At 38.2% G+C, this 24573-nt stretch overlaps 1 protein-coding gene and 1 non-coding gene across 4 annotated transcripts in view; one reads left to right on the forward strand and one right to left on the reverse strand.

Annotated features, from left to right (window-relative positions):
• The window catches only part of EFEMP1 (EGF containing fibulin extracellular matrix protein 1), a 60584-nt gene that overhangs the window by 11630 nt on the left and 24381 nt on the right, over nt 1–24573 (reverse strand). For all 3 annotated transcript variants that reach the window (XM_029937396.1, XM_029937395.1, XM_029937397.1), the window contains 3 exons: nt 5981–6103; nt 1448–1567; nt 345–464 (listed from right to left, as the gene is read on the reverse strand). In XM_029937396.1, coding sequence (XP_029793256.1) covers nt 345–464; nt 1448–1567; nt 5981–6103 — 363 coding nt within the window. The remainder of the gene's footprint in view (nt 1–344; nt 465–1447; nt 1568–5980; nt 6104–24573) is intronic.
• Nucleotides 17916–18019, forward strand: LOC115290924. Its single transcript, XR_003908305.1, has one exon. It is a non-coding gene; the product is annotated as a U6 spliceosomal RNA (small nuclear RNA).

The following is a 24573-nucleotide window of genomic DNA, read 5'->3' on the forward strand; positions in this document are numbered from 1 at the left end:
CTGACTCAGGAGGTCTGGTTTGGGGCCCGAGATCTCTAGTGCTTGCAAGTAGAGACAAGCAAGTGTCAATGCTGCTGGCCATCTGATCACCTTGAGAAGCTAGACACTAGAACACTCCTTTTAATTCTTAGACCCAGCCTGCATCCAACATTTCCGTTATTTTGTTCCTCTCCTTTCTACTGATGACATACTAAAAAGCCAATGTTATCACGGAACTTAATTAATTAAAGACTAGAATTTCCATGAATAAAAATTTGTTTTCATAAACAGCTATATAATTGTATTAAGCAACAGCAAGTATAGGGATTGAACTATTACTACAAATTATTTGGAAAATATTTCACCTTCACAGTTGAGCCTGTCACTGCTTAGCTCATATCCTTGATTGCACTGACAGATGAATGAGCCGAGAATGTTGTAGCATTGTTGAGCACATTGATTGCTGGCATCACATTCATTTATATCTGAAAAGAAAAGTTATATACACTCATATATCTACATCTTCAAACGTATCTTAGCTTTTTTGTACCTATGTCTTCTAACAATAAGTGAGTAATTCCCTAGTTTGATTCTTTGCCCTGCAGAAGCTCACTGGAGAACATCCATTCAGGTTTCATATTTGTTGGAATGACTTCAAACGTCTGTCATACACTTCTTTTAGAAATACCAGAATATTTCTTTCTGGGAATGACAGTTAGTTTTGTGTTTGATGAGTCTTTCCAAAAGAATTTAATGATTCTAATAAATATACATTCCAGCATCTATTTTCTTTTATTGTTGTTCAGATGCAAAGTGCCAAGTCTATAAATAATTGATATAAGACATTTGTACTGATACGGTCTCTCAGCATGCTCTGGTGAAGATTTATCTGTGCTATTTATTACTTTTTAAATGGGTTCTGTTAAATTCCATTACAATTATAGCATAAGCCGTTGAGACCCATACAGAGTTTTGCAATGCTCCAAGGCTCTGAAAATATTGTGAAAAGGCATTTTTCCTGCACTAGATTCTTTCCATGTCATGCCAATCTTAAAATTTGTGCCGTGACACTGCATTCTGAAAGGGGAGGAGAAACATGTAAAAATCAGATGCACTTTCAGTGGAAAGTCTATGTACTTGAACTTGCAGTAACCCTTTGGCACCTTCAACGTTTATATCACACACTGTTGACTAATTGGTGTGTGTATATCGGTTGATATATAGTTTTTTATAGTTTTGATACACCCACAGAGGACAGCTAAAAACCAAAGTTAACAAAGTTTCCATTCACATCTTGATGTGTTTTAAGAGACAAATTGGTTATTGTCTTTTCAGCTTTATGCAGGGAAGATGATGGGAACCAGTTCACTCAAGAGCACAGAAAAACTGGAAATAGCACAACATGGCATGACATTTGCTTTTTTTGAAGATAGAAATCAGTCAGTATGGCAGCTCCCCAAAAGCTTACCTACGCAGGTATAGTTGTTTGCGGCCAACTGAAACCCAGGACTGCACTGGCAATAAAATGATCCTGGTGTGTTCACGCATCTTTGGTGGCAATATGGAGGGATGGTGCATTCATCTATGTCTGGGTTATCAGGCACACACAGAAAAAGAACCACATTATTAATTATCCATAGCTGTTAGCTCTTAAGTTCTCAGCAGGACACTATCTAGGAAACCTAGCTGGAGAAAAATCTCCTTTTAAAAGTAATTCTTTCTATCTTTTTAAATTAGGGTAAATGTGCTTTAAATATATACTGCGTTCTGCAGTTGAGTGGGGTTAGAAACAAAGACGTCATAAGCTAGTTGAGTGGGTTAAGATTTAAAGACAAAAGTAATTTTGTCTTTCACATATATATGAAAATGTTAGTTTGGGGATCTAAAAAATTATTTGTAATGACAAAAGTAAAAAACCATGGAAGAATTGAGCAATGTAGCCTAATCTAAGAGATAGGAAGTGCGGTCTGCTGCTCAGCCGGCAACATTGGCAAAGTCACCTAAACATTTGGTATCTTGGTTTTTTCTTTTGTAAAATGTGGATGGTAACACTTGCTATGTGTATCTTATGAAGTTTGTGTGAGAATCAAATGAAAGAACGCCATGGAAGAAATAGGACGCTAAACAAATTACCTCTTAAGAGTGCCCTCTGACACACTGATGAAGTGTTCCAGGCTGTGTTCTTCTCAGATAAATATTTCCAACTCAGTTGAGAACTTGCGGAGTAGGATTAACATCTTAGAAGCGTAATAAAATTTCATTAACTCTACCCTTTGTGGCAATTTTAACATGGAGTGTGTGATTTAAAAGAACAATTATGCACGTACAGTGTAAGACTATGTAGTGACACTAACTTCTGGTAAAAAACAAAAATAAAACTATAATGCTGAACCTTCTAACTAAAACTGTGGAAGGCAGTATGCTTGAGTGGCCTCAGGATAACCTGAGTTGGAATCTTTGTTCTGGCAATTACTAGCATGGTCTTAACCTCTTAAAGCTTTAATTTCATCCTCTGTAAGTGATAATACAATATGGTCGACTTGTTGGGAGGATAACATGAAATTATGTAGGCAAACTTGCTTGCCAAAATGGGTAAAATAAATGGCAGCTATTCCTAATAAACTGCAAAATAGATTTGATTTCACTGGAATATTGAAATTAAAGGTAATGATATTGACATGGCTTTCCACTTCATTTATTGAGGTGTCTGCTCAAATGTCACTTCAGGGAGGCCACCTCTGTCCATCATATAAAATAGCTTCTTCAACGGCACCTAGGTGGCTCAGTTGGTTAAGTGTCCAACTTTGGCTCAGGTCATGTTTTTGCAGTTCATGGGTTTGAGCCCCGCATTGGGCTCTGTGCTGACAGCTTGGAGCCTAGAGCCTGCTTTGGATTCTGTGTCTCCCTCTTACTCGGCTCCTCCCCCACTCACACTCTGTCTCTCTCTCTCTCTCAAGAAATAAAAAACATTAAAAAAAAAATAAAATAGCTTTTTCTGTACCATCTGTTCCCTTTTCCTACTTTATATTTCTTGTAGCCATTGACACTCCTTGGGATTGTGTTATGTGTTTACTTGCTTCTTGTCTATTCTCCCTCACTATGCATGGCAGATCAGACCTGTATCATTTTGAGGTGAAGGTAAAGTATTTTTTGTCTGTTCACTGCTGTGTGCTTAATACCTGGAACAGGGTCTGGCATAGTAGATGCTTGATAAACATTAGTTGAGTGAGTGTAGACTTCATATGAATTAAGAGCAATTTTAGCATAGTTCTTCCTAGTACCCAGTATGATAGCCAGGTGCCAGCATTGACAGCTAATTTGTATAAATGGTACCTTCTAAAAGCTCCATGAGGGCTGTGATTCTGTGCACCATGATGGCCCTGCACTTTTGAACAGTATGTGGCACATAGCCCTCCGTAATACCTGGTGTATGTCTTCTGAACCAGTAAGCATCTATTAAATCACTGTTATTTACAAGTGCTGTGCTTGGTACTGTAGGTTTTAAGGATGATAAATACATGTACATTATACCTGGTCTAGCATGGAAAAAAGGCATGAAAGCATCTTACTGCATGGAATGATAATATCAACAGTAAGAAAGCTATACAAGGGACAGAGAGAGCACCATTTTATTCAAGGTGTGGCCTGCTGACCACTGCTGGTCCATGGACTGTTTGGAACAGTTTGCTACAAATAAGTACAGAAATTCAGAATATGTGTTTAGGAATGGCAATTTGGTGTTGCCACAACATTTTTGTTGTAGCTTACAGTAGTATTGATCCATAACAGACTAGAAATTTACAAAAAAAGATCAATCAAGGAGTGCCTGGGTGGCTCAGTAGTTAAGTCTCCAACTTCGGCTCAGGTCATGATCTCACAGTTTGTGAGTTCGAGCCCTGCTTCAGGGTCTGTGCTGACTGCATGGAACCTGGGGCCCACTTCTACTTCTGTGTCTCCCTTCTCTCTGCCCCTCCCCCACTTGCATTGTCTCTTTCTTTCTCAAAAAATAAGTAAACATTAAAAAAATTTGGAAAAAGATCCATCAAGGTTTGAAAAGTACTGACATAGAGGAGGGGGTAGCTAATCATATCTGGGTAAATCATGGAAGACTTCCTAGAGGAAGTCACCCTGAGATGGGATTTGGAAATTGAACAAGAGTTTGCCAGGGGTACATTTTCCTGGTGCTGAAAGAGCTTATGTAGAGGCACAAAAGTGTGACACTGTGTGATATATGTGGGGAACTATAACTAGCAGACAGACAGGACTGCAGTGTAATATTTTGGGGTGGGGGGAGAAGTGTTGATACAATAGAGCTGGGTAAGGATCTGATGGAATAAGACCTTATATGTTGTGTTGACGAATCTAGAGTTGGTTCTGTGGGTGAGGGGAACACCAGGGAAGCCCCATGATTAGATCTGAATTTGAGAACCTTTATTCCTGCCCTATCATGTAGCGCTATAATGATACATTTTATTATCTTTAATTGTTCCCATAGTAGGTCGAGTTAGTTCTTTTTCTATACCTTTTATATCAATTGTTTATTTTCCTGACTAATCCAGTGGGCAAAACGTTGGTGCCTGTGGAGTTTTCCACACAATCTTTGCCTAAATCAGCTCAGTCCCACAAACCCTGGGCCTTCCTCAGAGGCTGGGCACTAATCCTGGCACTTGGGCATAGCCCCACGGCAGGCAGAACTGGTCCAGGGCCCAGTAGGAGCTCAGTGCTGACATCCTGACGTCAACAGCTAGCATTTTCAGGCAAAAAGTGATGCTAGCTCCCTATCCCCACATCCTTATCCTCCTAAGAGAAAAGAAGGACTCTCCACTGATGTATGGGAAAAGGTGGTATGAAAATCAATGTCAATATCATATGAATGCAACTGACACAGGGAGTCAATTTAGAAAGTTTCATTCCTGGTGCCAGACCTTATGACTGATCCCAGAACACATTTACTTTTTACTGTTTACTTCTTATTTGCCAGGTAGCCTCCTCATACTATGTTCTTCCAGTCATTAAAAAAAAGTACACAGAACATCTATTTGGCAGGCACTCTTCAGGGACTGGGGAGACAGCAGTGACACAAACCAGATCGGGCCCCTGCCTTCAGGTAGCTCAAGTAGAGCTCTCAAGTAGAGGCACATGCTAAACTTGTGTTCCCAGCACTGCAGCCACTTGCAACCTAAAGAATATTTAGTACATGTCTTTTTTTTTTTTTAATGTTTTTTATTTATTTTTGAGAGACAGAGACAGTGTGAGCAGGGGAGAGTCAGAGAGAGGGAGATACAGAATCTGAAGCAGGCTCCAGGCTCTGAGCTAGCTGTCAGCACAGAGCCCGATGTGGGACTTGAACCCACGAACCGTGAGAGCATGACCTGAGCTGAAGCCGGATGCTGAACCGACTGAGCCACCCAGGTGCCCCTAGTACATACAAGTCTCTTAACTCATCACATAATGATAGCAGGCAGCTATTCCACTCAGGACCAGGTGCCGTTCTAAGCTCTCCCACACGTGAGCTCCTGAGGTAGGCGCTAGTATTATCTCCGTAGTACAAAGGAAAAAAAATAACACACAGACTCTGTAAGTCACTTGTCTGGAGTCTCAAAGGGGGTAGAGCTAGGATTTGAACCTCACCATTGCCCTATAAGCTGCTATTTTATGAACCAGTCAATGAGGCTTACATCATTAGTGTTTTAGTTCTATGGCCCCCAAACAACTAATTTAAAATTATCTCCTTGGTTCCTTTGTGGTCCCATTCATATGCCAAATTTCTGCTTTTGTTTAGTCTAACAGGTAACCAACACTTTAATATCCAGAATATGCTCACCCTTTAAGGTTAGCTCTTTCTCGTTAATGTGGAAAATGGACCAAGAGTCAATGAAAGAATAAGCAGTTGTTAGCTACCATTTTCCAAATAAATATGAGTGCTTTGTTTTAAATGACTGAGGTTTAAGCAAGTAAGAGGTTTAGGACAGGATTTTGTTTACTGTTCCGCCGTACTTACCGACACACTGCTCTCCCCGCTTCTGGTACCCTGGGGGGCACTGACAGGCGAAGGAGCCCCGTAAATTGATGCACACTTGGTCGGCTCTACAGTTGTGAGTCCCGGCAGTGCACTCATCTATGTCTGTTAAAGAAGGCAGCACAGAGTTTGAGTTGGTTGGGCAGACGTTGCTGTCTCCCCCATTTTTAAAAAACTGAAGTATGGTTGACACATAAGTTACATGAGTTTCAGGTACACAACACAGTGATTCAACAACCCCACCAGTCATGTTATACTCACCGCAAGAGTAGCTATAATCCGTCACCATACAATGCTATTATAACAGAACTGACTATCTGCCCTGTGCTGAATTGCCATCATACTTTCTTTTAAAGAAATGAAGTTTTTGCCCTATTCTTAAGATAATACTCTGTAATATTATTATATTGGAAATGTTTAAAATGATAAATGATTTCAAGTGTTCAGATAACAATTTTGTAGATGCCAGTGTGGACCACTCAGATTTAACACATGCTAACATTTAGCTGCACTTGCCTTGGTTCACTTTATTTTCAGAAATGAAACATTTGAGATACAGCTAAAGCCTTACTGTATTTTCATCTCTTTACTCACCCACTTGCCACTATCCTGGTAGGTGTGACTCCTTCCCTGAGATGTTTTTATACATTTATTACATAGATGTACATCCATTGGAATATATGGTATTGTTTTCTGTGTTTTAAAGGGTAAATAAATTGTGTAATACTGGCTTTTTCCACACAATATATCGCATTTGAGATAATTTATGTTGACCAATCTCTAAAAATGTGTCCAATATCCAAGTATAAATCAAATTTTAATACTATGCATTTCCTGTTGCCTTTTTTTTTTTTAAAACCTTTCCTTTCAAATTTCAAAAGGCAAAGGATTCAACTTGATCATATTTGTCTAGGGGAGATAGACTGATGTAGTTTAAAATACATATTTTCCCAAAGCATTTCATTTCGGTTAAAAAACAGATATTTCCCAAAGCAGTTGTATAATTTACCAAATGTGCCCTAAGGAGTAGGTATAGTTCTAGAAAGGTAAAAATTGCTCAGTCATAATATAATGAATCTATTATAATGGATTCCTCTGGGAATCCTGATGTGAATTTGTGTGTTGTGTACTCATATTACAGTAATTTATAAGTGAAATTTAATTTTGCCTTTTCAACATTACCTTCGCATCTTTTTTTTTTTTACCTTCACATTTAATTAACTCTCTCACATTATGAAGTTAAATAGAGGAGTTCAGAAGATGAAAGGATGATGTAATTTTGGCATTCCTTAACAACTAAAGAGTCTAAGCTTTGTTAAAAAGTATTGTACAACTTGGGGCATCTGGGTGGTTCAGTCAGGTAAGCATCGGACTCAGGCTCTGGTCATGATCTCATGGTTTGTAAGTTTGAGCCTCATGTTGGGCTTTATGCTGACAGCTCAGAGCCTGGAGCCTGCTTCAGGTTCTGTGTCTCCCTCTCTCTCTGCCTTTCTCTGTTCTCTCTCTCTCTCTCTCTCTCTCTCTCAAAAATAAATAAACATTAAAGAAATCTTTAAAATAAAAAATATATTGTACAACTTGGAATTCCTAGATGACAAATTTTGCATAAAAACTGAGACAGGCTTAGGGACCTTTTGATCATCCCTCTGGCAAACCCAGAGTGGTATTTTGGAACAAACAGTGGGCTAAAATTCAATACAAAAAATGAGCCATCCACGATGAGGATGTATTCCTCAATCCCTGCCTTCCCTTGAAGAAGCTCAGAGAGCGGCGCTTGGTGTGTTGCCTTTCAGCTCTATTTCCAGGGAGAACTGCTGCACTTACGCTGCTAATGAAATAACGTAGGAGGTTCCAGTTAGGAGACTTGTCCTCAGATGTCGGCTTTGAATGATGAAAGAGATTCTTTCCAATAGGAAGAGGGAGGGGAGATGAAAATACTTGAGGGATGTATGTCTGTTTATTGGATAATACCCTATAAAAGCATCTACTTAACGTAATTCTTTGAACCTGATTTTAAACTTTAGTGAACTTCTTTTGTTACTGTTTTTTTATTTTTGTTTTGAAATCCATCATCATCATCATCATCATCATCATCATCACCATCATTTTCAAGTCAGTGATTATAACCCTGTCCTTCTAAGGTCCTATGCAGAGGTGCCACGATCTTTCTTTGGAATTATCTGCTCTTTTTTGTGTCTTCTTTTATTTTCTTTTACGCACTTGATGAAAACATTTCTACTGGGGTTTCTTTCAGAGCTTTATGACTCGCTAATGCAGAAATGACAGCAGAATTCCTATTGTTTTTTGTCAAGAACATTTGCCAGCATCTGCAGTGATAACAGCCCTGAGAGATACAGAAACGTGAGAGTCAGATGTGGCAAGTTCCCTCAGTGCACGCTGGCCGCAGACGGAGGCCCGGGCTCACTGCTGCAGTTCTCAGGGAGGCCTCGCCAGTGAGGGCGGCTCTCCCTCCCAGGCCTCTCTGCAAACCGCCCCACCCCACTGCATTCCCCTGTCCTACGGTTTCCTTCCGACTTTCGTTCAGTTCTAAGGCTTTTTGATAAACAGGCTAATATTTCCAGTGGACTTAACATATCATTAAATAGGTTTTAAACATAAACATTGTGCCACCTGGACCTACTCTGTCTTAAGAGCCAGGTCCACTTACTTTCTGAGAAAGATTATTGAATAAAAATATTAAGTGAGTTAAAATAATTTAATACTAAAAAAATTTCACTGCCACTATAGTCTTTTCCTTTTCTCTATCAAACAAACAGTCAAAACTGCCATAGGAGTCCCTGCACCTAACACTGACTTGTGATATTTTTAACATTATACATCCTTGACTCACTTTAATTTTTAATTCTTTCAGATGGGAAACTTCTTGGAATTCAATAAAACACAATTGCATGAAATGACTTTTACTAAATTATTCCAAAGGAGTTGAGTGCTTGCTTTATCATATACCTAGAGCTGGATCTGCTAGGAGATGAACAACCACATTTTCATTTATGGCTTCTCCACCTCAAGCTTAGAATATTTATCCTGTCCCTTACTCTTAGCAGTTTTCTAATGGTAAAGGACACATGGATAAGAGTTTTTTGAACAATCTTCGATTATACTGTCAATTCATTAGTTTATTAAAATATTTTGTATTAGTTTATTTAAATAACACAATTTTATGATTTTAAAAGTTGTACTTTAAGACCCTTTGTTATTGGGGTGCCTGGGTGGCTCAGTTGGTTGAGCATCTGCCTTCAACTCAGGTCATGATCTCACAGTCTGTGAGTTTGAGCCCCACATGGGGCTCCGTGCTGACAGCTCAGAGCCTGGAGCCTGCTTCAGATTCTGGGTCATCCTCTCTTTCTGCTCCTCTTTTGCTCATGCTCTGTTTCTCCCTGTCTCTCAAAAAATGAATAAAAATGTTTAAAAAAATTAAGACCCTGTTATTACTTATTCACAAAGCATATATTATTTGAAAAAGTCATATAAGAATTGTTATAAATTGTTAAACTCTTTTACTTTTTTTAAAAGATTTGATTTTAAAGTAATCTCTGCACCCAATGTGCAGCTCGAACCCACAATCCCAAGATCAAGAGACGCACACCCCACTGATTGAGCCAGCCAGGTACCCCTACGCTTTTCTTTTCTACTTGTGTGGATTTCTGTATTTCTTAAAATCAGAAAGTTAATGCGATAGTAAAGTCACTAAAACACACATCTATGTCAGAGACTCGGAGCAGAACATGTGTCCTTATGCAGGTATACTAGAAGGCCTGCTTTCCCCAGGCTTTTTGATTATGAAAGGCCTCTGTGGTAAGAATACCTCTAGTGGCAAAAGCACTGCTTTAGTCACACAGGAAATGATTCAGGTCAGCCATGATTTTCCTGGTAATCTACAAAAAAGTACTTGGGGGAGAGGAGATTCTGTTTTGCTTTTCACCTAGCTTACTTGGTTCTTAAGCAGTTAGTTAATACATTCCCTGGGCCCTGGACCCAAGCTCTTTGAGGATGCAGTCTACATCTTACTTCTTTTTTTTGGTATTCCTCTTTAAAAAATGTTTATTAATTTATTTTCAGAGAGAGAGAGAGAGAGAGAGAGAGAGAGAGAGAGAGAGAGAGAGAAAGCGAGCAAGGGAGAGGCAGAGAAAGAGGGAAAGAGAGAATCCCAAGCAGGCTCCTGTCAGTGCAGAGCCCAATGTGGGACTCAGTCTCACAAACTGTGAGATCATGACCTGAGCCAAAACCAAAAGTCAGATGTTTAACTGACTGAGCCACCCTAGTGCCCCCCACCCATATTCCTAGTGCCTAGAAGAGTGCATGAAACACAGTAGGTTTTCAATAAATGTTTGTTCAATAAATGGATGAGTGAATGATAATTGTTTGCTGGAAACTGATGCCTAGAGTTTAAGGAAAGTAGGATCAGTGTTTTATCTCATGGAACTAATCATTTACAAGGCAGGGTAACAGGCAAGATGTGAGAAACAGCAAAACCAGCAAGATGTTAGCAAATGGAAACTGAAGTAAAGCAGCGGTGTTGAGAACTGCTGAAACTTGGAGGAATAAGGCAGCATCAGAGGGGGGCGACTGTGGAAGGTTTGCCAGGCCAAGTGAGTTTTGAGCTGCATTTTGAAGAAGGTGAGGAGGCTATTTCTTGGCAGGGGGCAGGTCACATTAGAAAACACATCGTGAAACAAAGCAGTTTGCATGAGAAGCGTGGCAGCCGCCTGGAGTCAGCATGGCTGGAGGGGCAGTGTGTGAAGAGCCTGGTGCAGTGCCTGCTTGAAGGTGCTCAGAACATGGTGGCTCGAGTCATAAGCAAAAATTCAGGGCCTGAAAGGTGGGATTGGAATTTGAATTGAACACCACAGGGAACTGCGCTGAACTATGTAGACACAGCCTAATGTAAACATAGCCAAAGAACAAAATAATAGAGTGTGCTTCCTAAAATATCACAACACGTAAATCAACTCACATTTCATCATTCTCATGCGTTAAGAATAGCTAATGGCAGTATTTGGTGATTCCCTCATTTTTCAAAAATGTGCCCACACTCTCCATCCTAGTGATTTATACTGTTGTAGGGCCCTTTCTTGCTGACTTTGGCACAATCATTGCTTCAAACAATGCAGTCTGATCTTTGCTCAGCTCTTGCTCCTAGCCTCTTTATCACACTGACCCCCCAGTCTATGGAACCGCATATTTGGTTTCCTCTCAAAAGTTAATGGTGTCCACATCTCTGTGGTGTCCATGAAGTCCCTGCTTAGGCCCTCATTCTCTATGTTTTTGGCTCCTTCCTGTCATTCTGACTCATATTTCCCAAACCCCTGACTCATGCTGCTTTCTCTCTCTTATGCAACATTTTAATCTTTGCAATGTTCTTTTCATAATTTGATAACTTACCACGACATGGACATTCAGTGTGTTCTCACAGGCAAATATTTTCTGTAGTTTAAATGCTTTGGATTACCATTTAGATACTGTTGCTTTAGATTTAAGGAGTAATTCAGAAATACTTTGGAATAAGCCACCACTGACCAGGGATGAGAATACACTGAAATAGGAGGAAGGGGATTGAAATGATTTTGCATCTGTCACTGTCTAGGTGATCCAGGACCATGGCATCAATTTTTTTTCTCTGTTTCTCCATCTGTAAAATAGACTGTCCATCCTTAATGATGCATGAAGATTTTTTTTTTAAAGTTCAGAATCTTCAAAATGTATCTTTTTGTTTACAGAATGTAAACTGAGTAAAATGACCATATCTTTACTAGTTCTGTGGGGAGCACTGTGCATGCTTTGTAAATATTACTTGATGGTGCTGTCCTTTGAACTCCTGTGGTTAAAGAAAAGGCAGTGGTTAAATTCAAGTTGCTGCTATTTCTTCATCTGCATGGATTTAAATCTTATTATATTTTCAACAACCATACTAATTTAATCTCATAAATGAAGTAGATAAAAAAGGTCAAGGATTCATGTTTGCCATCAGAAGAAGTTACTTTACTCTTAGCCTCTGTCTCTTCCTTTCTCCCTTCCTGTCTTCCTTCTCTCTTTTTTTCTTTTTCTTTCTTCCTTCCTTTCTTTCTTTCTTTCTTTCACATTCTTAACAGTTTAGATAGATACCCATCTGCTCAGAATGACTAGTCCTAATCCTTTCTAGTAACAGGACAATAAATTATTTCCCAGAACTGTTTCAATTTACTGTATAAACTTTTTTTAATGTTTATTTATTTATTTTGAGAGGATAGGGGCAGAGAGAGAGGGAGACAGATAATTCCAAGCAGGTTCTGCATCATCAACCCAGAGCCTGATGTGGGGATTGAGCTCATGAACCATGAGATCATGACCTGAGTGGAAATCAAGAGTCGGCAATTTAACCAAGTAAGCCACCCAAGTGCCTCTGAAACTTTTTAAATTAAAGGAAATTATTGTGTAAGGATCTTACTGTAATTTGGGGTCTTCATTTTATTTTTCAGTATAATCCTGGAAAGTAGGAAACATCTGAATCAGTTCTGAGAGCAGTGCTGTTTTACCACTGCCTCACCTATTCATGGCTCTTAATAATTGAGTATTAAATTATTTAGACATTAAATTATGTTGCTTAAATTTTGATTAAGAAGATGGTGTGTGACATGTTATATAACTTCATATACAAACTTGTTAAAATTCTAACATTAATTGGTACAAAATAGATAAATGCTTACCAATATTTAAACATCTATTATTTGATTAGAAAATCAGATCTGCAAGTCTCTGACTTAATTCTGATAACAGCTCTGTGGAATAAGTGGTCACATCATGCACAATTTATGGATGAGGCAGGAGGATGTCACCGAAATAGGAGATTTGTGACATGACCTGCCCAAGAGTAGAGACTGAAATGCCAGATTTTCATTTTAACCATGCAATTTTGCTCTCTATAAAGATTCATTTCCTAAGAGTTTTGGATAGCAGACCTTTAATTGTAGTTTTATATATGTATATATATATTCAATTTTTCTTAGAATTAAAGTTGTTAACCTGTAGTACCTTGATTCCTCCCTTGTGTCTTTCTTCTCCATTAGAATAACATTCATTGCTCTCCAAGTCTTCTGTTTCCCTCCCCAGTCCTTAGCCAATTATCAACAATTTTTGTCAAAGACTTTCTATTTCCCTTGCTGCTTCTTTCATAGTACTGGATTCAGATTTATCTGGGCTAAATGCCCAGTTCTAGTTAGCTTTTCACCCTTCTGAAATTATCAGCTAGAATTCACCCAAGCTAAGCAGTTCTAGTGGAGAAAATAAATACTGATATTAAGTAACAAAAGAGAACTGTCTTCATCTATGGCCAGCAGATTTATAGTTCTAGATTCTTATCTGGTCTGGCAAAACAGATTGTTAATAATTGGTGTGCTTAAAATGATAAACAAAAACATCACCAAAATCAACAAACATCAGCCTCACTGATAGTTCATTTCTTTGTTTTAGAGGGTGGTGAATCTAGTGTCCTGGAAGTCCTTGTCATTGCCCTGTGTCCTATCAGAACCTTGAAATATGATGTTTTCATGTGGAAAAACCATGCTTTATGTATTTGGAGTTGCCTTTCCAGCAGTGATGATTGATTTTCACTGCAAATGGACCCTTTCTCAAGCAGTTTCCTCTGTGGCTAGTGGTGTTCATTTGCAAGATGATCAGATGAAGTTAGACACACAGTTCATAAACATGGTGGAGAAAACCAAGTGGTACACATGACCAGTTCAACTCATGACTCACCTGTACTACACATAGACCAAATGAACCAATCACTCATAGGCCAAAACAGAATAAGCAAACAAGTGGAGTCCTTAATTATTTTTCAGCTCTGTTTGCACACTGGCAAAGAGAAACTTTTTGCCTTCAGAATCTTAAGGAAAAACATTTTTTACAGATAAATGATTGCTAATCATCAAGAGTATTCTCTCACATCTCCATGAATATGACATTTTCCAGACAAACCCCCTTTTTTCTACTTCTTAAACTTAATTATCTGTTAAAAATATGTTTGGGAAAAGATGACCCTGGCATTTGGAATGATATTACAGCCAGCCATTAACCCACAACCTTGTGGAGGTAAAGCTGTCTTTTGAAAGAAGTGGCACCATTAATCTTTGCTTTAGGGTGGCTCAGTACCAGGAATTAAAGATAGTCTGTGTGAAAGTTCCATACAAGCTGGGTACCAGCTTCAAACTGGATGACTTTCAGAAGCATTATGGTCCCATCTTATTATCGGATGCCTTTGAACTGACATTTCAGCTGTGGTTTCCCGGTGCCCTACTGCTTTGCTTCGTTCCTCCCGACCACCTTCCACCCCCAGCTCCAGATCTAACCCCTGGAGAGTGATGAACTGAATGGAAACTGACTACTTTCAGCTGAATCCACCATGGCCTGCCTAAGCACTGTGACTTGATTCCTGGCCCCCTCCTTAAGCCTTGCAGCCAGATTAGTCAGTCTTCCTAGCCCAAAGCACACACATTCTTGGCTTACTCCTTCAGGCCAATCATCGCTTGAGGTCACACAAGCCCCTGGCTACGGCAATGCCAGTTATAACAAGCATGGCTTGGTGACCTTCTAATTGTATGAAACCAATTACATTATACTTGTTGTTCATTCAACAATAAACAGCTTTTGTGCCCACTAAATTGGGGCATACTACTAAATTTGCTGAGTGTAATTTGGCAATACTTCTCCAAAACATTAGCTGCTTAAGGCTTTTTAAATAAAGCACATCTTTGTGCTTCTTGCCTTCAGAGCATGTTACCTTCTTGTGTATATTTTCCTACCCATTTCATTACATCTTACTTATGATGTTTCTGCACAATGTTTCCCCATATGCCTCAGGGCCCTTATGTTTTTCTGAATTCCAAATGAAGCAGAGAGGTAGGATGAAGGAGGGGCAGAACTCACCAAATTTGCACTCAATTCCTTTCTCTTTTTGATTCAAAATTCCAGCACAATGAAAAGCAATGAAAGGATAAATATGTGAGTAAATCTAAATGAATACTGACTGTATTTGTTACAATAATAGGAAGGTCTTTGGGGATTTATAACATATTTGGGATTTATAACATATTTGGGATTTATAAGGTATTTATAATTAAAATACATGAGAATAATAAGTTGGCAGGAATGTACATAGAGTTTAAGTATTTGAAGGTCCTTGCATTGTCGGGGAAAAAGTAAAACTACTAATTTATTTTAGACTTTGATAAATCAAGGATGCATGTCAAAGTAATCCCTAGGGAAAACACTAAAGGAATAGTAAAAGAGCATAAAGCTACAAGTGTAATTCAGGTGAGACATGGCATAATACAAAATGGTCCATTATTTTAGAGAGAAGGCAAGAAAAGAAAGAAAAGGAAACTAAAACGTGCAGGACAAATAGAAGGCAAATAGAAAAATGGTAGTTTAAACCTAATCATAGCAATCATTACATTAATGTAAGTAGATTAAATGCTCATGTTCATTACAAAAAAACCCTCAAAAATGCTGTTTTAAGAGAAAACATTTGTTTTTAATTTGAGAGAGAGGGGGGGAGAGGAGCAAAGGGAGAGAGAGCGAGAGAGAGTGAGAGCAAGAGTGAGAGAGAGAGAGAGAGAGAGGGAGAGAGGGGGAGAGAGAGAGATAGAGAGAGAGAGAGGAGAGCCCACGCAGGCTCAATGCCCTGACATGAAATCAAGAGTTAGATGCTCAACAGACTCAGCCACTCAGATGCCCCAAGAGAAGCAATTTAAATATAAGGACACAAGTTAAAGAAAAAAAGATGAAATATGTACTATGCAAGCACTAATCAAAAGAAAGTTGACAAAGCTGACTTTAAAGGAAAAAAGATTATTAGACAATAAAAAATAATACTATGTAATGAAAAAAGTTTTAGTTTACCAGGAAAATGTAGAAATTCAGGATAGAACTGCATTTAATCATACAACCTCCATATAGATAAAGCAAAAATAGGTAAAACAAAGGGAAAAATGAATACATACAATTATACTAAGATTTTAACATATCTCTCTTAGTAACTAAATAAATATACATTCTCAGGAATGAATAGAAAATATGAATAACACAATTAAAAACTTTGAACTACTTGATATACATAGAACACTACACAGAATACATAACTTATTCAAACAGTGAGAGAATGTTAAAAGAAAATGATCATGTGCTAGCCTTAAGGCAAGTCTAATACGTTTCAAAAATTACAATATACAGATTTTTTTTCCCTCACTACAATGCAAATGTGATAGAAACAACATTGACAACTACAAAACCAGAAAAATCCCCTTATTTTGGAAAAGAAGACACACACTTCCAAAGGTCTCATGGTTTAAGGAAGATAACACTGAAATTTAAGACTACGTCAAACTGAACAAAAATGAAAATATCACATATGAAACTTTGTGGGAAAAAAATGCCAGTTCTTAAGAAGGCCTATAGCTCCTCCTTCTTTCCTTACACATCTCCTTATCTTTTCCCCCACTGAACTCAATTTACAAGAGAAGAAAATACAAATAGAATTTGTAAATGAGATGGTCTGTTATGACAATGAACTTTAGGGTTTTGAAGGGCCACTTCAAGAAAAAGGGAAAACTCTTGACCCTGTCTTTCCAAAGGTAGAACTAGAAATAAATGGGTAAAAATTCAAGGAAGGCAGATTTTTAAAAATGCTTATTTATTTTTGAGAGAGAGAGAGAGAGAGAGAGAGTGAGAGAATCCAAAGCATGCTCCAGGTTCTGAGCTGTCAGCATAGAGCCTGACACGGGGCTCGAACCCATAAACGTAAGATAATAACCTGAACCTAAGTGAGCACATAACTGACTGAGCCACCCCGGGGCCCCACGGAAGGCAGACTTTAGTTCAGGGTAAAAAAAATATATGGTAATTGGACATTTTAATATATTATATGCAAATGGTGTAATGTGGATCTCAATAGTGGGTGGGAATTTGACTGGTCATCTGTGTTTAAAAACGATGTGAAGGCACTGCATGCAAATATGGCAGAATTAACAATTTCTGAATCTGGATGGTAGGTGTTCAATGTTCATAGTATCACATGTTCAACTTTGAGTTTGAAAATGTTAATAAAAAAATCGAAAAACAGTTGCTGCAGATACCATAATGTAGAAAGTTGTGAGGATTCAACAAAATTGAATATCAATGTGTTCTCTCATTTGTCACATGATGGACGTTCATATATCTCTGTAGAGTTGTAGTGTTTACTTCCATACTTTCATAATTTATCCTCTTCCATCTGAAAGCCTTGTTCTATGATAAAGTATAGCAAGGAAAGATCTCATTTTAAGCAGTTATTTTATTCCTCTTCCTTGAGCAATGTAGGAGTTAAAATCTAGACTTAGTATTCTTTGCCCTGTATGAATTATTTTTCAGGAAGAAAGACTCTGCCACCTTCATCATTTTAAGGCATAAGATTATTCAGTGATCAAAATGTTAAATTTGAACAACTATCAGCTTGCACCAAAATCTTTCATATACTGTTAAACCAAGTGAGACTTGACTTTTAGGTTTTGTTCCAAATTGATACTACAGTTGCCATTTTCCCTAAGTCATTCATGAATTATCAAGCATATTTGAATTTAATTTGCTGATAAATTGTGTTTGGCATATGCAGGATGTGGGATATCCCCTCCTGTCTGTTAAAACACTTTCAGTCTTGTGTTATATATTTTACTTATAGCATTCAAGTAAGTTCAAGGAGTACCTAAAGGCAATAGGGAACTAAAGAAAATACTGTTCAGTAAAACTGCTGACCCTCTGAGTGTTTCAATCCTAAAGACTTCTCAAGCTAGCATATAGAATAGTCTTTGGACTTTTAAATGAGTTTGAGGCATTTTACCTTCCATTTCCATCAGAGGCATAATTACATTTGGACTATATATTCTCTGTGCTTGCTTCGGCAGCACATATACTAAAATTGGAACAATGCAGAGGAGATTAGCATGGTGCCTGTGCAAGGATGACACACTAATTCGTGGACTGTATGTTCTCAGAGATCTCTTTCAGTTTTAAAAATCCAAAATTAAAGCTCACGTTACCAAATTCCTGAATGCTGTTGTAAAAATATTCATTTTCCAGCTCTTCTTTCTTTCTTCTGCCCTCTCAAACTTAAAATATTGGGTCAAACTTGAGAGACTACTGAATACTGAAAACGAACTGAGGGTTGAAGGGGGAGCGGGGGAAGAGGTGGTGGTGATGGAGGAGGGCACTTGTGGGGAAGAGCACTGGGTGTTGTATGGAAACTAATTTGACAGTAAACTACTTAAAAAAATATTGGGTCCTGGGACACCTGAAAAACATGCTTTTGCTTTTTGATGGACCATGATCATAGGTTTCTATTTCTTCTTCCCTTCTTTTTCATTTTTCATCAGTGGATTCTGATATGTAGAATAAAAGGAGGGTCTAAAAGCAGACATCTTTCAGGATTAAATGGCTCTGTGAGTAGAGTGGGATGAGTAGAAAGTGCTCTTCGATGTTTAAATGCACTACAGTGTACCTGTAAAGTTACATACTTTCAGGAATTTAGAGTTGCTTAATGCTTGTTTGGCAGCACAAACTCTGAAAAAAATCACACGGGGAAACACGCCCTATACATGGTTTCTATGTCTGTAGAATACAAAGGGAGATGGACCTTTGCCAGTTATACAGTTGATAGGTTAAAGGTAGATGCCAAACTAAGTCAGTCTTTAAGGGAATTTCTTGGCATGAATCAACACAGAAGGAAAAAGAAAGACTGTGTTCTTAAATCTGTTATATATATATGTACATATATATATATATGCTTAAAATGGTTATTTCATGGAGCACATCCGTAGAGTCTATCATATTCCAAGTTTTCATTTTAGAAGAAAATGGAAAAATTGAGCAGTTCATATTGTTAATTTTAAAATTAGCCTGAAATTATTTTTCCCTAGAAATGTAATAATTTGTTTATGGAAACCTTGAAATGAAAAGCTTTGGCTTCAGGTGTGTATGTGGTAAATGTGGATGATTGTGAGGCTGCCAGATAGGTATAAGGACCTATCAGCCAGAGATCTCTTTCAGGGCATTCATAGTTACAACAATCATTCTATTTTCTCACTGCACAAAATTTTAAAATTCTAGGTTATTATATTTGAGATTTTTTTTACTTCCTTGTGCTAGCTTTCTTCTAACTGTATTATACCAAGAATTTATTATACCAAGAATTAGAGTTTATGGGAGGACTTGTTGATTTTTGTGCAAAGTCCGGGAACCACAGAATAAAACTTTTTTCTTATGCAACTCACTGACAGAATGATATGAAATATGGCTGAGACAGAAGAGTGGGTAAGACCACAGGTCTTAGCATCAAGTAGGTCTCAGTTCAAATCCAAGCAACACCATGCTTTAGGTGTGTATTCAGGGAAAGTTATTTAACCTTTCCAAGTATCACTGCCCCATCTGTCAAGTAGGGATACTACTCATTTCAGAATGTTATTGTGAGTACTAATTGAAATGCCCTCCCCCCAATGGTACCTGGTAGACACTAAGTGTGCAATAAATTGTATTTAACATTGTGAGATGATTGTAAGTCAGTGTACATCAGGTTGGTACCTCTGTTGTCTACAGATGGAAGGAAGCAAAAAACTTCAGAAAGTCAGGGCTTTTAATATAATTGTCTACGCACTTGTATACAATTACATATCCTATCCTTGTTTCCTTTCTCAGTGTCCTATTTTGAATGTGGTCTGTCATGACTGAAATCCAATCAGGAGGACAACCACAGTGCTGAATGATGTCCCTTCTGTTGGCATAGTCCAGATGAATGGATATGAGAATAGGCAAAATCAGCTTTTCTTAAAGCCTTTTCTCATTAGGGAAATCACATTTAAACAAAAGAGATATGGCAAAACAAAAAGAAATCTAGCATTATTTTGTAATATGAAAGAACAGTTAATAGCTTCACAGCAATGGAGTGTTAATGTTTATAACATAGCTCTCATTAGAGCTCTAATTAGAACCTATATGTAACTCTGAAAAAAAGAACTTTTGTGTGAACAAGTCCCAACTATGAAAAGCTACAAAAATGTAAATTTCAGCAGCAATTTTTATTATATTGACTATGTCGATGGTATTATGGACATCATCTTTCAAGGTAGTGCTGAAGTTATAAATCAGAACCAAAGAACAGATGGGGAATATTTTCAAGTGTGGTGGAAACAACTGTATGTAAAGTCAAGACAAGTATTTCTGGTTGTTTATTCATAAGGACAAGGCTCAGAGTTAGACAATGAAAACACTGATGCCTGACTTTTCAAATGAGCAGGAGTCTCCACAAAACATTATGGTGATCTACATCATTAGCTGTTGATGAAGCATCCATTCATTCACACCATACAGGAGAGTTTGACTTGGAGCAATTTGTTTTTGTTGTTGTAAACGCTAGTAATATGGTAAAACCATTGCATATTAAAAAATAGTCTTTAGGAAGAGTAATTTTGGTTTTCTTCAAACACTAAATTACCTCTTCCCAATACTTTCATTATAGCCATAAGTAAATGATGTATGTGGATATGATAGAGTCTTGTTTCAATATCAAGGGTTTAACAGAAAATTAACAGGAAAAATGAAAGAATTTCAAGCTTGAAGAAAATTAATATGCATATGGTGACAGTGTGACAAACCAGCAGGGGGCTAGGCTGACTTCTTTGTCATCTTCTTATCCTATCTTTCTCTATCCTGCATCTCTGGCTCCTTCTTGCTCTTTAAACATATAGTCTTTGCCCTTTCTCAATTTCACCCTGATCAGTCACACCATTCTTTTTTCTTTTATGTTTATTTTGAGAGAGAGAGTGAGAGAGAGTGTGCAGAGGAGAGGCAGAGAGAGAGAGAGAGAGAGAGAGAGAGAGAGAGAGAGAGAGAGAATCCCAAGTAGGCTCTGCACAGTCAGCACAGACCTGATGCAGGGCTCAAACCCACAACCATGACACATCGACCTAAGCTGAAATCAAGACCTGGATGCTTAACCGCCTGAGACACCCAGATGCCACAACAGACTATTCTTTAACTTGAGAGCGCTGACTGCTGTCACATCCAAAGTAGTGTTAGAACATTTCCTACTGGTTTGCAGGCCTTGGGCACTTCTGCTTCAGCAATGGTTTGGGAGTGCTGTTATCCCGGTTCAGGGCTGTGACCCTTCAGTACACTACCTGGGAGCTCAGCAGGGTGCCCCTGCCATCTTTGTCTCCTCAGTGAAGGTGGGCTGCTGTCCAGCCCCCCAGAACTCCAGCACCTGCAGCTAGTCTCATCAGTACTCACGTAGATGTTGATAAAATGCAGAAGGTCCTGTATGATTAGCTTGCACCTCACTGCAACAGAACCGGTGGTTTAATATACAAACAAGTCTTTACATTCCAACTTACCATGCATTATTATATGGTCCTCCACATCAGCCAGGCTACATACCACCATGTGTAAGACACATGTTGCCATGTGTCTGACTTTGCCCATGAGCCTCTCCCCAGCCCCTTTACTTTAATAGGATAGATTCCTTTTCAAGTCCAGCTCATGCCCACCTTCTTTATGCTTCTTTTTCCAGGTTCCTTTGGGTCAATGTAAGATCACTACAGAAAGTAGCTTGTCCAGCTGACTTTGGGGAAGCTGTATCCTAGTTAAGAAAGAACAGTAGCAGCAAACTTGTGATCTTTTAGAAATCAACTGCCTTGGAGAGGTCTTGAACAAGCCGCTCTCAACCTCCTCAACTAGAGCCTTCTTAAGGGTAAAGGTGTACCCCTGGCACTTTGTCTAACAAGGTCCTAAACAAGTTGTGCTCTGACTACCGAATGCTGGCATTCTTTACTAGGAAACCAGCTGCTGGATAACCCGAGGTACACATCAGTGGCCCATATAAATTTTATGGCCCCAATTTGTTGAAGGTACCAACTGAGCTTTCCATTGGATTTGATGCATAAATTCTAGCACTGTTATATTACAACATGGCAAAACACAATAAATAACACTCAATGTGTTCATAGAATATATGCAATTGTTACTACATTATTTTTTTTAAATAAGACTAAGTGATGCTGAATCAAATAAGGTGAATGTATAGAACTTCTTGTGGCTTCTGCAAAGCCTGAGTTAAATTTTACTTTCAAATTAGTCTTCCAATAAATTTTAGTACAAGATTTAAGATGAAATAAATCCCAAGCAGTAAAAATCCTTTATGAGTTACAGTTATATTCTGGGTGGATAAAATCATAATGGCCTGGAACAACATGCTAACTACTGAGTGGACTTTTAATGCTGATGTTTTTAGCTGCTTCTTGAGCTATTTTCCCCACTGCATTTCATTTGATTACAAATTTGAGCTGTGCTATTTTTAGAATGAAATCCATACTTAATTTGCCCTTGTAGCACTGTTATAAATGGAGACTAGAACCAGTCCTTACAATGAAATTATCTAACGGGGTCAACAAAGTTAGAATTCAGAAACGTTTTAAAAGTAAATGATGTGTTTCCCTCCACTGTGAACAAAGCAAGCAGACTTTTTTTGGGTTTGCAGGAGTCCCATATTTGTACAGGACATCTTTCACTTGGTACAGAGGAAAACTCACTATGTCACTTTCCACCATCTTAAGGGTGAAATCTAAATTTTTCAATGTGCTGCGCAAGGCTCTTCACGATTTGATCCTTGCCTACCATCACATGCTGCACACTGAATCATATAGAAGAGTTGTTCCCTTCATCTGTCTTTTACTTAGACCTTAGCAAGTGCTATTCCCTCTGCATGGAACATTCTTTCTCCTCCCCGCTTTCTCTTCCTCCAAATTGTTAAAGGCTAATGCCCACAACTTCCTTAGACTGAAGTCTGGTGTCACCTTCTCTGGGAAGTCTTTTAAATGCGACTCAAATTGCCACGGTGTAATTGCTGTCCACTTCCTCACAGATAGTGAGCTTTCAAGGGTGGGCAGGCACTATAAGCTTTTATCTTTGTATTCTCAGCACCTACTGTGCTTTGCACACAATAGTTACTCAGTTCAGGCTTGTTGAATCATCTTACAGTTATAGGATACTGAGTCTGTGGTCTTGTGCCATCTCCCAAACTGCAATTATCAAAGCAAATGTCAAAACTTCCTTTCCCCATCTCATTCCCAAATCCAATATAAAAGAATAAAGTAAATCTAGACAACTAATACATCATCTCCAGAAGACCCACTCTTGAAAAGGAGAAGTACAGACAGGACTATTGCTTATGATGTGTTTTAGAATGGAAACTTAAACAGAACAATAAACAGACAACAGATGTTCTACCTTTGCAAAGTTCTAGCTGTTGGGTAGCTCCTAAACACACACACACACACACACACACACACACACACACACACTATTATGACTTAGTGAAGTGAGATCTAAATCCAGTTAAAATTCCTTTGGATTACTTCATAAGGTAAACTACATAGTCTTATGTTCTTAAGTTCCTGCTTTATTAGCTTAGTCCAGCCTTACTCCCACTCCCAAACAGCCCCTTCTTTTTTGTACTCCATTTAAATTCTAATTTTTAATGAAGATAATTTTTAACTGGGAAATGTTTTTCCCCTACACATACCAGGAGAGCATATAGAGGAGAGTGGGCCTATGGATAATTACCTCTTGCCATAATTTCCTGTAATTGTGAAAACCTTCTTATAATCAGGGCATGACTCTGTTTAGGTTATGTTCATTGCACTTCACAGCATCACAGCCTTAAACATATTAGAAATAAGAGAAACTGCTATTAAAGGTCTATGTTCAGACATAGCTTATGGTTAGAGACTTACTCCGTGTTCCTTCAGCCATATATTATGACTAATGAACATTCTACAGTTTAATGGATGTGAACATGAGGCCGAAAGGCCAATTGTCCATAAGATCATTTAAGGGCTTGTTTAGCCCTTAATTGGTTATTTCATGGGGTGTAGGAGCTGAAATTATGCCAAAATATTATTAATTTATAATTTTATGCTTACCTTTGAAATACCTATGAATAAATACATTGCCAACCAATATTATAATCCATCTACCCTACTTGTTTAGAGTCATCCTTGACTCATCACTTACATGCAAAAATAATGAATGTGTCTGTTAGAAACAGTTTTAAACAAACTACTATGATTCTGAAAATAGTCCTTGTGGACCAAATTCTTTTTATGCTTATTAGCATTGTTATTGTATGTACAGTACTTGAAAATTAATGCAATTCTTTTTTGAGGAATTCACTCATTTTACAAGAAGTCAGATCCACCCCCATCTCCCTTCCATCACAGTCCTAGTAAGATGATTTAACACATTTAAGCATATGTGTATATTTATTTTTCCTCCTCATCCTACAACTGTTTGGAGGCAGCATTTTCAATATGTCATTCTTTGCTCAAAATCTTTTACTAGTTATCAGGTTACTAAATCTGAATGTTTAACCAAGAATTCAGGGTTCACATAAACTGTCCTCCAATGATTCAGTGACTTTTCCTATCTTGTTTCCTGCAGCTCCTGCAATAGCCCCCCTTTCCCTTACCCCAAAGAGTGACATGATATTGTCACCATTA

The sequence above is a fragment of the Suricata suricatta genome, chromosome 4 (genome assembly GCF_006229205.1).
Source record: "Suricata suricatta isolate VVHF042 chromosome 4, meerkat_22Aug2017_6uvM2_HiC, whole genome shotgun sequence".
NCBI lineage: Eukaryota > Metazoa > Chordata > Mammalia > Carnivora > Herpestidae > Suricata > Suricata suricatta.